Below are 15556 nucleotides of genomic sequence, written 5' to 3' on the forward strand. Positions count from 1 at the left end.
AGCGAGAGAGAGTGTGTGCGAGAGAGAGAGAGAGAGAGCGAGATAGAAATAGAGGGAGAGAGTGTGTGCGAGAGAGAGAGAGAAAGAGAGAGCGAGATAGAAATAGAGAGAGACAGAGAGTGTGTGCGAGAGAGAGAGAGGGGGGGAGAGAGAGAGAGGGAGAGAGATAGAAATACAGGGAGACAGAGAGTGTGTGCGAGAGAGAGAGAGAGAGAGAGAGAGAGAGAGACAGTGAGAGAGCCGATATCCGGGGAGAGAGAGAGAGAGAGAGAGAGAGAGAGAGATGAACTGAAGGCTAACTTAACGAGCGTTGGCGAGAGTTGTGTTTCAGTTTCACAGCCTACCTCGGCGTGTGGTTTAGCTCACACCGCTAACCCAGTCGTGCCGCTGGATCTCCTTGTAGCCGTTAAAAGCGTAACGGATTCCAGCGCGCGCGCGTTGAGTCATTTGAAAAATGCATATTTGATTTTGGGTGGAGGCGTTGTTTTTTAACCCACCTGTTTTCCAGCAAACCCCACCTTTCCGCGCTACGATTGGCTGCGAGTTCGGCGGCACGCTCGTGATTACGAACTACTGGCCAATCTTCGCGCAGGCGGCTGTACGCTACTAGCCAATCCTAGTGCGGGAGGGCGGGGTTTACCCGGAAACGGGTAGAAAAAAAACAGCAGCGGGCTGAGAGAGAGGAAGCGTCATTCCTACAACTCGAGCTCCGGAGAAGACGCTCGTGTTATCTTCGGCTCTGATCGCTCTTCTGGAATTCTTTTCTCCGCTTTTGCCCGATTTGGAGGCGCATCGTAACACGGACAACGCTCTACTCCTCAGCCGGATGCAGCGCTTGGTTCACCTGGTGAAGTAAAGAGTGAGATAAAGGAGGGAGAATGTCTCAGAGCCCTGTTGGCTGCGCTCACTCCTCGCTCAGATCGTGTAACAGTGTGTTTATGGTAAGTTCTGCCTGAACGACAAAGTTGTGTGTTCCAGTTTTGTGGGATTGCGCAATTTCCTGCGCAGTAGCGCAACTGTGGCAGCGTAGCGGCAGCTTTGGAGCTTCGCGGTTCTCTCCAGTGGAATACCGAGGCACTTTTTGGGGGGAGCCGTTTTTTTTTCGACACCATGTTCGTGGTCCGTGGATAAAACGTCGTGCGAAGGTACTGTGGTGGTGTTTTCATCTCTGTTTCAGCCGTTTCGCCCTCAGTTTCAGTGTGGAAGAAAAGCGCCTTTGAGAGAAACGGTTATGCGAGCAACAAGCTACGCAGCTATGCTGCTTTTAGTCGCTCGCGCGCACATTCCGAGCGAGTAGCCGCTCTTTTAAACCTCTTCTATTGATTTATACATATTCTTTAATCAAATTACCCACTTTTCCTCACGAAAATGGCACTTGGCTTTACTCTGACCTCTTCCAACTTTGTTCACCTGAAAGTGTGAACAAAATCCTTCGCCCAGTTTTGTTTGTTTGTTTTTTTTCCTCCCCTCCTCAATTCGAAGGGTGGCGCGGGAGACCATGGCTAGGCGCGCGCTCGCCCACCGGTCGCCGGGTTGCTTCTGCTTCCCGTGGAGGCTGCTCTGGATGCTGAAGGCGCTGCTGCTGGCCGTGGCTGCGGCGCAGGAGACGTACGCGCCGCACTCCATCCGGATCGAGGGCGACCTGACGCTGGGCGGCCTCTTCCCCGTGCACGCGCGCGGCGTGGCGGGTGAGCCGTGCGGCGACGTGAAGAAGGAGAACGGCATCCACCGGCTGGAGGCCATGCTCTACGCGCTCGACCAGATCAACGGCGACGACGAGCTGCTTCCCAACATCACGCTTGGCGCGCGCGTGCTAGACACGTGCTCGCGCGACACGCACGCGCTCGAGCAGTCGCTCACCTTCGTGCAGGCCCTCATCCAGAAGGACACGTCGGACGTGCGCTGCACCAACGGCGAGCCGCCCGTCTTCGTCAAGCCCGAGAAGGTGGTCGGGGTCATCGGGGCCTCGGCCAGCTCCGTGTCCATCATGGTGGCCAACATCCTGCGCCTGTTCCAGGTGAGAGCGCGTGAGAGCCCAGAGGGGCCCCCTGAGGGCGGGGAGAATTCGGGGGTTTTCGGGCATCAGCGCATATGGGAGGTGTTATGGGGTTAGTGTGGGTCAGAGTCAATTATCAGGTAGTACATAACCGTGTGTTAGGAATTAGGCAACACTAGTGGGTATGATGGGGCTGTGTGCTTAGCTATATTATTACTAACCTGTTGTGTGTGTTGGGTATTTTGAGACAGTGTGTTGGGATTAATGGGACAGTATTTTGAGTATTATGGGACAGTGTTTTAGGTACTGTAGGACAGTGTGTTGAGTATCATGGGACAGTATTGTAGGTACTGTAGGACAGTGTGTTGGGCATTGTTGGACAGTGTGATCAGTATTATAGGACAGTGTATTTCCTATCATGATATAGTGTGTTGAGTAATTGTGACAGTGTGTGGTTATATACAGTGCATGCATAGGAGTGTTGGTAATATGGACACTGTTGGTTATTATGAGACCATATGCTTGGGCAAAAAACACTGTGTTCTTATTGTGATATAAAGTATTAGGTATTACAGTATGTGGTCAAATGTAATGCAGTACATTGGGTAAGATTGCATAGTATTACATAGTAAAGACATTGTATGTTGGGAAATATTGTTTGAGTGGTATTATGAGACACTGTGGTGGGTATTATGGGAGTGTGTGTTGGTACATGTAACGGTGTATTGCTTCTTATGTGACAGTGGTGTTAAAAATGGGTCACTGTGTGTCAGGAAATGTATTAGTGGGTGTTATCAGACAGTGTGTTTGGGTACAGTATTGCTAGAGTGTAGTGCGTTGCATGTCATGGGACACTGTGTTGGGTGTTGTAGGACAGTCTGATTGGGTATATGTAACTGGGTTGGGTATTATTGTTGACAGTGTTAGGTAATATAGTTTGTTATGTATCATGGGGCAGTGTACTTGACATTCATGAATGCTAGAGACCCTATTTTACTCACTCTTCCACTAAACTCACATTTCTAGCCCTAGCTCTATTTAAAGGAATAAGCGTTAGGTGAAGTTTCCTTTATTAGCTGATGGGCCAGAGCAGCAGAAAGCACAGAAGGTGTGATTTAAGCTTCACCTTTTTCCTCCAACACACACCAGCACAGCTCCTTTTCTCGCTGTGATGCTGAAAGAACAGCTCCCTTTCTCGCTGTGATGCTGAAAGAACAGCTCCTTTTCTCTCTGTGGTGCTGAACGAACAGCTCCCTTTCTCTCTGTGGTGCTGAACGAACAGCTCCCTTTCTCGCTGTGATGCTGAAAGAACAGCTCCCTTTCTCGCTGTGATGCTGAAAGAACAGCTCTGGTTCAGCTCCTTTCTCGCACGCCACGCGCTCGCACCTCCCTCCTCGCTCATGAAAACGCCATCTCGATTTATTTTTTTTAGTCAGAGCTCCCCAGAGCTGCCCACATTAACGCGTATTAGGCAAGTGTGAATGAGTTATAAGACAGGCTTTACGAGTGTATGTGTGTGCGTGTCTGTGAGGTGTAGGTTATTCAGTAATGTTTAATTCGCCAACATTGATGGCAGTCACGAGTTAAACTGAGCTGGAATGCAATTTAAAGTACAATGTGAGGAGGCTTTTACAAGACCTGAACACAGATCTTAAGAAAAACATAGTAATGTAAGAATGAGGGTTGTCTTTATAGGTATGCCTAGCCATCATCTGGGTAGTATTTTAATCCTGTGTTAAACCATATGCCATACGCACTCTGACATTTATGCTCAGTAACAGTTGCAGCCGGTTCTGTGGTTTTTTGTACTAGCTTTGCTCAGCCTGATACCACAATTAAAATGGTAACTCCCCTATCTGGTTCCCTGTAATGACATGAGTGGATTATCCTGCTTTATCCATGCTCCACATTAGAGATAAATATAGCTAATGATGTCCCACTGGTCCAGTCAGTTGCTGTGATGTTCAGATGTTTCTATGTCTATTGCACCGTTTGCCAGCGAATAGTCTCCCTCTCTCTCTCTCTCTCTCTCTCTCTCTCTCTCTCTCTCTCTCCATATCTCCTCAACTAAGGCTTTGAAACATCTTAAGCGGTAAAGATTTATTTCAGGAGTGAAATGGTCAGTCCTCAGCTGCCAGTACGTGCCTGTGATTTGCTGTTTTTCATGAAAGAGATTCCCTAAATCCAGCTCTGCTAAGACAGCTCCTCATTCACACCCAGGCATCTGCAAGCCATTTAGACCTAATTAACAGCTCATGTCTTTTTAGCAACCCATTGCATTAGACTGATATTGGAGGTTTACTTCTCTGGTTTATTTTAGTAATTGTTGGGTAAATAAGTGTCCATGTCAAACCTCTCATTGTTAATGAGCACATTTGCTGGCACTGATGCATGATAAACATTTCTGTTTTGTTATCTAGCATCAAGGATGAATGAGTTAGACAGTGACATACCTGAGTGTTGACAACAGAAGGATTTTGCTGTAACTTGTTCAGTGTAAAAAAATATATATATATACAGTTTAACTTAAGCTTAGTGGGGTTTCTTCTATATGAGCTGAAATGATATTTTTACTGTTGGAGGTTTTAGTTTCACTGTGAGTTAATTAACTTTTTCATTCTTCCTTGGACAGCGATATGCAGGTAGCACTGTGCTTCCCAAGTGGCACATCTGTCTAACTGCCCTTAAGAGATCATGAGTTTGAATCCTGGTGACACCCCAGTATTCTATGGTCGGAAATCTGAGAGGAGGAAGCCCCTACCCCCACAGGCTAGAGCACTGTGTAATAGAGGGAGTCCTAGACTGTAGGTAGGACCTGGATGGATTGGAGAAAGAAAGCAGTTTCTACCTTCACATTGACCTTTTTGAGTAATCTCAACTTAAAATGTTTTGTTGACCTAAAGTAAAACTTGTTTATTTTTGTCACTTATCTAAACTGAATTGATCATTTAAAAAAGTTATACAGAAAGTTGACCTTAAATTTGAAATCGACCTGAGTTTTGATTTTTACAGTAAGGTAAGCTATTGATGTAGCAATGAAATCTATATCAGAGGACCTGCATCAGTTATAAAAATAGAAATTCATTACACATTATTGCATAAGCTCAGTCCAGTAAAGCACTGTGGAGTTTACAAGAGAGGGAAAAAAAGAGAAAGACAGATGAAAAGGATGACCCAAAAGAGTTTTGCAATGCAAATTGAATCCTATAAGCCAAACACGCAGCAGCTATTACAAATCTGATTAATGTTGATTGTTTTTACATCTGTTGGCTCAGGCAGTAATCACCAGACATTGTAAATCAGAGTTAAACTCCGTGTCTCCGCGCTTCATTTAGAAAAGTTACAACTCTCAATTCTGTCAATCCTTGTGGCTGAGAGTTTTCACTAGTTTTCACTCGAACTAGGTTGTTTATGAGCATCTGGGTTGATATTTTTAGGATTGTCCTTTTGGGTTGGGTGACTTCCTATGTGATTTGGGGTTTAGTTTTGGGGGCTCGAGAGTCGATGGAAGGGAATGTGGGAATGAAAGTCATTTGACACAGTTTATGAGGCTAACCCATATTCTGACTTCAACACCACAACTCTCTTTAACCCTTTTTCCCAGTAGACATACATTTCTGCCTGTTTTATAGCTCCCTCACTGGCACTATGCATTTTTTTTCCTCAGTATCATTGATGGGAAAGCTTTATGATTTATAAAACTGGGTGGGAACTTGATTTTCATCTTCGTAGGTGAGCAAGCAAGACAGTGTTTATAAAAGTGGTTTTATTGTGTTTTAGCATGTTTTATTATTTTGGAAGCTGCACACGATTATTGACACAAAGAAAGCAGTAGATGTATTATCTCTGCATGGCTGTCTTTGTGGAGAGGCTGAATTGTTTTAACAGCAAGGGGCCCCCCCCCTTCTAATTGCTAACTAGAAGCTCAACACATTACATACACAGAGCCAACAGTGTCCTATACAGACTTATACCATAATTTTGAGGGATAATGTTAATATTTGATTTTATTATATATTTTAGGAAACATAGTATCAGTTTCCATTTTGCCAGCAGTACAGCCACTAGGGGGCCTGCAGAGGTTAGATAGCATGAATGTGTCTTGAGATTTTGGGTGTGTCAAAGGCAGAGTAACAGTAAACCGAACTATACTTGGTTTGCCCCCAGTTATTGCTATTATTCAGATTCTTATTTTTGACTGGTATTGCTATTCTGAAACATTTGATATGTTTGTATCACAGTAATGATATATGTCACCAGTTTTGAACCACTTTTAAATGGATTAGGATTTAGGAGTATGGATTAGGATTAAAACTCCTGTAAGCCTTAGTTTCATCCAGGAAGCTTGTTTGAAGTCCTGTGGCATTTAAGATAAGCATCTGTACCAATTCAATCTCAAGTCATGTTCTGTGCAAACAGATGCTGCTCTTTCTTATTGATTTCATGCAGCAAAACGTCAATTCCTTGCCACCACTGTGATGGCGAGGAAGACCTGAAATGAACAAGAGCTCATGTTATCATGGGTCTTCAATAGTCTGATAGTGTCTTGATTGCTGGCGTGGTTCACATGTTAGCATGGGCCTAAATGAGCTGGTGCCTTAAGCCCTGGTAAGTACAATATATGCTAGCTATCACTCACTGTCAGGCCACCAAGATGGAACTGACAATGGCCTCAGTAGGCAAACTCTAAAAATATCAGAGTCTGCTGGAGCATGCTTTTTTCACATAGCCCTTAACCCACAAACTGAAGTGTTCCACAGCTCGGATAATTTGGCGCCTGCCTGAAAAGTTGAAATGACAAGCAGGATGCTGTTGTTTGCAGGATTGCTCTGCTGGCAATTTCACGGCTTCAGTTACTTCAGTGCCCATACTTTGTGAATGATGTATAGCAAAATAGTAGGAGAGTGTTTACCTCGGAGCACTCCAAAAGATCCTTCAAGGATGTGTCCTAGAAATTGAATTCTTGGCGGGATAGAGGTGAACCCTATTACATGAGAGTTTAATTCTCAGCTGTTAGGTATCCTGTGGATGGGTATTACTGAGAATGCAGTTGTCAGGGTATCTCAATGGAAGGGCCTGGGGTTACTGCGCATGTGGAGTCCATAAATATTTGGACAGTGACCCAATGTTTATTGTTGGCTATTGCTTATAAATCAGCTATGTTGCTGCATCAGTAGTTCATGCACAAAAGAGCTAACAGGACTACAATTACTGGTTCTAGATTTGTCATTGGACTTTATTGGAGTTTATTGCTGTTGTTTTCTCCCAGTGTGAAAACCAATAAGTGTCCATGAGTCAGTAAGACAGTCACAGATTTGACATCACATTATCAACTATTTAAAGTACAGTTAAGTTAAAACAGCTATTATGTATGAATGACCAATTTTTTGCACTGTCAGGAAAGATATAATTTTAGGTAAAAAAAATACATTTTTAAATATTTAACAGAACATCACACAAAGCCTCAACAATGAAATATAACATCAGTATTTAGAATGTGCAAGCTTTGGCTTTATTATAGCTTCCATTTTTTCTGGTAACTTGCTTTCATAGAGATCTGCAGGAATATTTTCCACACTGAAGTTCAGTCTACCAGTTCACATTACCAGTTTGAAGTGGCACAAATCCATTTTTGTGCCCTAATGTGACTCGGATCTGATGTTTTCTGGACTGTGTGGAAACGTAAATCTGATCTTTTCAAGTCCGACCTGAGATACTTTCATATGTGGTCCTAGATCAGATACGTGTCCGATTCGTGGTCATGCAACCGTAATGTGAACATTCAGATTGGAATTCATGTGATTTTGTTCCACTGCGTGCACCATCATTAAGCATTACCATGGCAGCAGCATAAATAAAGGTTAAAGCCTGTAAATGCTGGAAAAGAAATACAGCTCACCTTTTTCTCCTTCGTCTCGCTCTAATAATGAAGCTAAGAGCTGATCAGTTAATTATCTTCACAGCGAAGCTTGTTCTGCTCGTTAGTTTATGCTGATGCACAAAAATCGGATTTTGAGCAATGAGGCTTGTAATGTGAACGCAGCTTTAGACGTTTGGTCTGGACCCTGGTGTGGTCAGTTACTGTTCTGAGAACACCAGCGGCTTTTTTTGTTGGATCTGCAAATGTTGTTCTTTTGTGTCTATTTCCTTTTTTTAGTGAGAGCTTCTTGACAGCTACACATCTTTCATAGTGCTGAGTTGTCTTCTCAGACAGTGGAAGGATGGACAGAAACCCCTGTGGATGTTTTCAGATCTGAAGCATCTTGGTTTTCTCCTCTCTCTCAAAGATGAAAGCTTTAAGTGCTGTTTATCTGATGCAGACCGTTTTGGTGGTCTGCCACGTCTTGCATGGTTGTTCACAGTCTCATTTTCACTGTGTTTAGTTTTGGAAACTGCTCTTTTTCATTAGTTTTATTTTGACTTTCTTCTTCTTTATGCAAGTGGATTGTCTTATATCAGATTTCTCCAGAAATATTTTCTAAAAATGTATAAATTATAATTAACAGCAGTTTTGACTGCAAATTAGATAAAGGAAAGGAGGTCTCTGGCTTTTGCATGGTACTGTGTGATACCTCCTTCAAAGCTGTTTTTGGTAATTAAAAGAAGTTCTGCAGAACCTTTAATTCATCCAGAAAATCTCAGAAGGAGAAAAGAGTGGAAAAAGGACCTGGTCATATTTCAGAGCATTTCACCTCATCTCAAGTCAAGTCAAGAGGCGTTTATTGTTATTCCATCTATGTACAAGTACACAGTGGAGTGAAATGACGCTCCTCCAGGACCGACACGGTGCAACAAGGAGCAAAAAGTACAAAGTGCGAACATGCAGACATTGTGTGCAAACAAAAAAAAATTAGAAACAATAAATACGATAAATTAAACAGACATTAGACACAGTAAACAGACAGGACAGTGCAGCACCGACACAGCACTCATTCTGGACATGAGGTAGTGGAATAAGGTGCAGAGATATTTAACATGCTGTGATCTGCGAGTCACGCAGTCAGATAACATACATAAACACAGCAGTTACTGAGGTAGAAAAACCTGAGTAAAACAGTGAAAACACAGTGTAGCAGCAATGTTCCAGATAGTGCAAGTAAAGCATTAAAAGAGTTCAGATCCGTCCTTGTGAGTTTAAAAATGTGATTGCTTGAGGAATAAAGCTGTTGCAGAGTCTGGCAGTGATGGCAGCAGTGAAAAAAGTCTGTGTGAGGGATGGATGGGGTCGTCCAAAATGCTGGTGGCTTTCCGGATACAACGTGTGGTGTAGATGTCCATGATGGAGGGGAGAGAGACCCCGATGATCTTCTCAGCTGTCCCCACTATACGCTGTAGGGTCTTGCGGTCTGAGGCAGTGCAATTCCCAAACAAGGCGGTGATGCAGCTGCTCAGGATACTCTCCACAGTCCCCTTGTAGAACATGGTGAGGATGGGAGGGGTGAGATGAGCCTTCTTCAGTCTCCGCAGGAAGTAGAGGCACTGCTGAGTTCTCTTGGCTATGGAGCTGGTATTGAGGAACCAGATGAGGTTATCTGTGATGTGGACACTGAGGAACTTGGTGCTCCTGACGATTTCCACAACAGAGCCAGTGATGTTCAGTGGGGGATGGTCACCTCGCACTCTTCGGAAGCCAACAACCATCTCCTTAGTTTTGTCTGCATTCAGAGACAGGTTGTTGGCTCCGCACCAGTCCGCTAGCCGCTGCACCTCCTCTCTATATGCTGACTTGTCGTTCTTGCTGATCAGACCCACCACAGTCGTGTCATCAGTGAACTTGATGATCTGTGAAATATGGGCATATAGCCGCCAGTAGAAATAGCTCACTTTCCTTTACTGATGATGTGACTGCTGAAGGCAACAGCGATATGAATTCTGGAGTGTACAGAAGCCCTTCAGAGTTAAAGCTGGCATTCTGCACTTTAACCTCACAGTCACTGTTTCACTTTATATCCAATGCACTAAGGTGCCAAAACAACAAAAACTGTGTCCCTACCCCAAATACTTATGGATTGCTCTGTATGTGTCTGTTTCACAGTTTTGTCATGTGGTACAGTGTACTGTATCAGATAATTGGGCATCTACATGGTTGAGTGGCAGAGTTGAGTGCTTGCCATTCTCTGAGGGGCATATTGAGACACTCCACAATGCTATGTGTCCAGTAATTTAAAAAGGCTTCTTATGCAGCCCAGCAGGCTTATGCAGCCTTATATTTAATTGATTTGTAATACTGATAGGAAAAAGATCTTTTGGAGTGAATAACAGTATTTAAAAAATTAACTTTAACCTGTATATAGCTATATCCACTTTACAATAATGCATTTGGCAGATGCTCTTATGCAGAGCAACTTACAAAATTTAATGACGTTACAGAAGTATATGAAGGTGACATTAGAGATCTTGGTATACAGTGGTGCACTTGCCACATGGATAGCATTAGTTTTACCCACTATACCGACCATGCATGTGTTACAGGACTCAATAGCAATATAATTAGATGTAATTTTAAGTAGTGCGTAACTGATGATGGAACTAAATATGTCATTACATCAATGCATTTTAATGGAATAGCATAATCCATACTTTGTATGTAGTATTATTGAATGCAGTATATGGAGTATTGGTGTTTTTTTATTTTTTTATTTTTAAAGGATTTTAAATTCAGAAACCCCGACTGGACGCTTCTTTAGGTCCCACATAGAGGATGTATTGTGACTCCAAGATAAATCCAATGTTTGTATCCAACATGGCACAAAAGCAGATGTTTTCATGGAATATCTTTTTCCTACCTTTCAAAAACAAATCTCATAATTTATCTGGGCTTTGAGAACAGGCTGTTCAGGATTGGTGGGCACTTACTGATCCCAAGGTAAGTCCTTTGGCCTCTCCGTGCTCCGCAAAGGGCCAAATCCCAGCCACTTGGCCATCAGCCTCAGGATGATGGAGAGGCCAGCTCACCTGGAGGTCAGTTCTGCTCTGATAACCCCTTCTTTATCTGCCACTGACATCCTCTTCCCTGTTAGATACTCTTCCCTGCAGCTCTGGACCATTTTCAGAACTAGGAATCCCAACCTCATTTATCAACATTGGCTGCATGTGTATGGCTGATGTGCCAAAATGTCGATCGCCATGTTGCCAAACTGGGAAGCTATGTTATGTAACGTCAAATGTAACCCATCAGAGAATTTATGGCAGAGGAGGTGGGAGGGAATGTGTTCATGGTAAGAATTTCACCATTTTACACTAGTTAATGTGTTGACTAGTTGGGGAATTTAATTGCAAGGAAGGGGAGGGGATGTGTTTATGGGAGGAATCGAAGTGTTTTGCATTACTCAAACTGTTGGCTAGCTGGGGAATTCATTCATGAGGAAATGTGGGGATGCATTTAGGGTTAGAATTCCAACATTTTGCACTAGTTACTAGGTGGGCAGGTTGGGGAATTGATTTGTGAGGAAGGAGATGGGATGTGTTCATAGCAGGGGTGTCCAAACTTTTTGCAAAAAGGGCCAGATCGTACCATGTCAAAATATATGGGAGCCAAATTACTCACAAGTGATTCAATATATTACATTTTCGAATTATCAGTGTGTAAAATTAGAGCTTTCTGTGAGCTACCATGTTTCCTATCACTGTATAAAAGATGCACAATGCTTCTTTTATTGCTGGATTGCTCAGAGCAGTTTGCATCGGAAAGTGCTTATAAGAAAAGATCAAACTGTTTGGATAACAATGAAACATGACTAATGTATTAGCTGCATTACTACTGAAATATTTATAGCAGGTTAAACAGCATAAACAGCCATTATTGTTCCACATTAAGAGTTCATATTTACTGAGCTGCTGATTTTGCTCTGATAAGAAATTGTTACTGTGAGAGTCTTGCAGTAAAAGAAAGCTGAAGGTCCAGTCAGAGAAGAAAGGCAATTAAAGTTTAGCTAACTTCGTTACCAAAGTGTGGTGCATTACACTGTAATTTTACAGCTGTGCTGCCACCTTCAGGTGAAAGGAATAAATGCAGCATACTGGCTTTAACACACTCTAAGACAAAATCTTTCCACTTGTAGCATTTGGTCACAGAGCGGGGCTTTGGACAGCCCAAGGTTTAAAGTGAGAATTCCAGTGTTTTATACTAGTTAGTGTCTTATCTGGGGAATCGTTTTGGGATGAGGCATGGTGATGTGTTTAGGGTTCCAACATTTTACACTAATGTGTGAGTTGTTTGGGGATTTGATTTGTGCAAAGGGACAAATCTTACTTAAGTTAAGAATTCCAATGTTTTACACTAGTTATTGTGTTAGCTATCTGGATAATTGACTTGTGAGGAGGTGTGCTGATGTGTTTAGGTTTCGAATCAGAACCTTTTACACTAGTTAGTATGTGGGCTGGTCAGTAATTTGATTTGTGAGGAAGGAGATGGGATGTGTTTAGGGTAAGGAATCCAGTGATTTATACAAGTTATTATATTGGCAGGTTTGGTTATTGTTTTGTGAGGAGGGGTGGGGATGTGCTTGGGGTAAGTCCAACATTTTACACATCGCCAGTGTGTTGGCTAGCTGGGGAATGGTTTTGTATGGATAGGGATGCATCTGTTTAGGGTAAGGATTTACACTAGTCAACTCTATCAAACTGAATGCCCCACCCACTGTACTGGTTATTGGGGTGGTACCCTCAAGCATATGTTTTCAGTACCTTTAGTCAGGGAATATAATAGTATTATAACCTATTGCAATTATATTTCTTAAAGTGTATTGACTCTGTTCTGTTTTAAAGAATTAGGTCACGAGTACAAAAATACAGACTGTATACAAAACGTATCTCTGATACTTACTGTATTGTATTGTACTATTTGATTGTACTTTCATATTGTTTGTACTTCAAACTTTTGCAAATTTAATTTATCTCTGGAAAGCCTGTCTTGAAATGATCTTTGTTTGTCCTTTGAACATCTTGATGATGAATGCCTGTGGGCTCAGACATTACAGCCCTTGATCAAAAACTGATAGCAGGAGATGGGAGATGGAGTTTGCAATGGCTGAAGTCCCAGCATTGCTGCAGGGCTCTGTGAGAGGACATTATGAGACTTCTTGATACATTTTAATATCTTTGTTTGAATTTTTGTTGAACATTGCGTAACATATCAAGCAATTCACATTATCAAATTTAATAAGGTTTTTTGTTATATTTAGAGGATATGCTGTAAACATGCTTGTGCAAGTAACAGAATCCACAAAACAGAATTTCCACAAAACATTTACACACTTTTTTCTGGTAATTTTATAGTTAGTATAGGTAGTTTCTAAGACTGAAGAGGATGAGGATGCTTAGGAAGCTTAATCATTGTCAAATAAAGGAACCAAATAACAGTGTGGTTCACATATGGCAATACTAGTGTTGTGCTGTGGCTTGTATGACAAATCAATGAATCAGCGAATTGATAAATCAATCAATGAATGTATTTTTAAACCAGAGGTTATTCAGTTTTTACTTTTTTATGGGTGTTTGTTACCACAGTCCATTGGCTTACCATCAGGTAAGGCCTAGCTGTTACTCAATGGTTTAACCCACATTGCCTTCTTTTTTTCTTAAAAAAATGGTCTCATCCAAACTCAGCATTAAAAATGAATGTGTGTAATTGAGCCTAGTCTTTGGCTCTTCATTTTGCTTCCCTAATCTTATTTTAGTCTTGTTACTGTTCAGAATTGCCATTTTTGCAACTGCAGAATGAGCATAATTCTTTCTTTGTGCCTCACTTCTTCTCACTTATCTCCTCAACGCTGCGTGACTGCTACTCCACATTATGGCCTGGAAAATCCTCACTTGATGGCGTAAAGCATGGGCTGACATTTTCTGGCCTGTTAAATGAGAAAGCCCCGCTGAGACGAACTGCCATAAATCATTAGAAGAGCAGCTCATTTGGAAAGCGTCATTGATATACATACCGGTAATTAATGAAATAATTCCCCCTCTCCAATCAATACATGCTTCAGCTCCCGCCCAGCTTCCTCTTTTGCCCATTGACATTTATCATGTTAAGTGCAACCGATTAATTTGTATGGCCGTTAAATTCAACACGAGAAGGGATAATTTGCTGGAATGATCCATCAGACTCAAAATTCTGACTATGACAGATTTAGCCTTGCACACTTGAGCACTGTTTATTATTTAGCAGGAGCCAACTTTACAGTCATGTTGGCTGCAACTGGCATTTTTAGAAACATACTAGCACTGTTTTGTTTGTTCACTATTAACATGGTACAAAAGAAACACTGAAAGGAATAAAACTGAGTTTGTGATGCACTGGATTTTGGAAAAGGGTGATTATCTTGTGTGGTTCCATATGAGGTGCTCCGTTGTAGAGAAACTTGCCTAGCCAGAACTGTTCACAGTACTGGTAATAGGAACCACATGTCTGAAGACTCTAAACGCTCCCTCAAAGAAAGGTATTATGTATAATGCTTATAAATATGCTAACTGATTTACATTTATGGCATTTGGCTGACGCTCTTATCCAGAGCGACTTACAATTTGATCATTTTACAGTTATACATTTATAGCGTAGGGTGCTTGACCAGGTGAGGATTGAACCCCCGTCTACAGTGTAGAAAGCAGAGGTGTTAACCACTACACTAACTAACCACACTTGATACCCCAACTTTGCTGTATGTTAGTTTGGAGAAAAGATTTTGGACTTATATCCATTAATGGCAGAGAGGTACATGCAGGACATTGTAAGGCAATATTGTTCAGGTTTACCACTATTTTATCTTCATCAGCATTATATATAGAAGATCAGAACACAAGTATGGATTCACTGGTCATTTTGGAAATTACTATTGTGTTGTACATATTGTATTTCCCTTTAGGCTGAAATGCTTCTACATTTATTAGACAAATACAGTGCATTTTATTTTAAAACACAATTTAAGGTTGATGCAGTTACAAAGATGCTCCACTGGTACAGTTTCAGATGTTCTATTAATATTATTTGGTCTGGCTCAGAGGTTTACATCACAGCTGGGGGAGGAAAAAAATGTAGGGCACAGCCTGCTCACTGACTTGAGAAATATTTCATTCATCAGGCCAGGTGTGTGAAACCAATCATCAGGATTATGTAAAAGGACTGTGCATGGACAAAGACTCGAAACTGAAATTATTCTACTCTCCTTTTCTGATGCTTTGAGTAAATGAGAGAAAAGAGCAGGGCATTATTGGCCTGTCATCTGTACATGGACGAATATCACTTTACTGTAAGGCTTGCAAATTTGCATCATCATAACTAGAACACAGGGCTTTCTTCCTATATTACACACTTTCTTGCATTATACACTTGGACATTTTGTTGTTTTTCAGTTTTTCACATTCCAGCTAAATCACAACCATTTTAGGGTGTCCTATCCTTCTTTTGATAACGACATACTGAGATGGCTGCTGGATAGTCATAGAGAGGCCCAAGGTTAAGAGGGTGATAAGACTGTTAGGATGGCCGTCAGTAGTGACCTCCGTGAAGCTTTAAGAATCCAGCCCCTGAACTGTAAATCAAAAGTAGTGCTGGTGAAAATGTCA

The 15556-nt window shown here is 42.0% G+C and overlaps 1 protein-coding gene across 2 annotated transcripts in view; it reads left to right on the forward strand.

Moving 5' to 3' along the window:
- Positions 1 to 674: 674 nt before the first annotated feature.
- The window catches only part of LOC108431596 (metabotropic glutamate receptor 7), a 309666-nt gene continuing 294784 nt past the window's right edge, over positions 675 to 15556 (forward strand). The window contains exon 1 of one of the 2 annotated variants that reach the window (XM_017704846.2): positions 675 to 2017. In XM_017704846.2, coding sequence (XP_017560335.1) covers positions 1499 to 2017 — 519 coding nt within the window. In that variant the 5' untranslated portion in view covers positions 675 to 1498. The remainder of the gene's footprint in view (positions 2018 to 15556) is intronic. The other variant, XM_017704845.2, reaches the window with a different exon arrangement.

Source organism: Pygocentrus nattereri, chromosome 21, assembly GCF_015220715.1.
Source record: "Pygocentrus nattereri isolate fPygNat1 chromosome 21, fPygNat1.pri, whole genome shotgun sequence".
In the NCBI taxonomy this organism is placed as follows: Eukaryota; Metazoa; Chordata; class Actinopteri; order Characiformes; family Serrasalmidae; genus Pygocentrus; species Pygocentrus nattereri.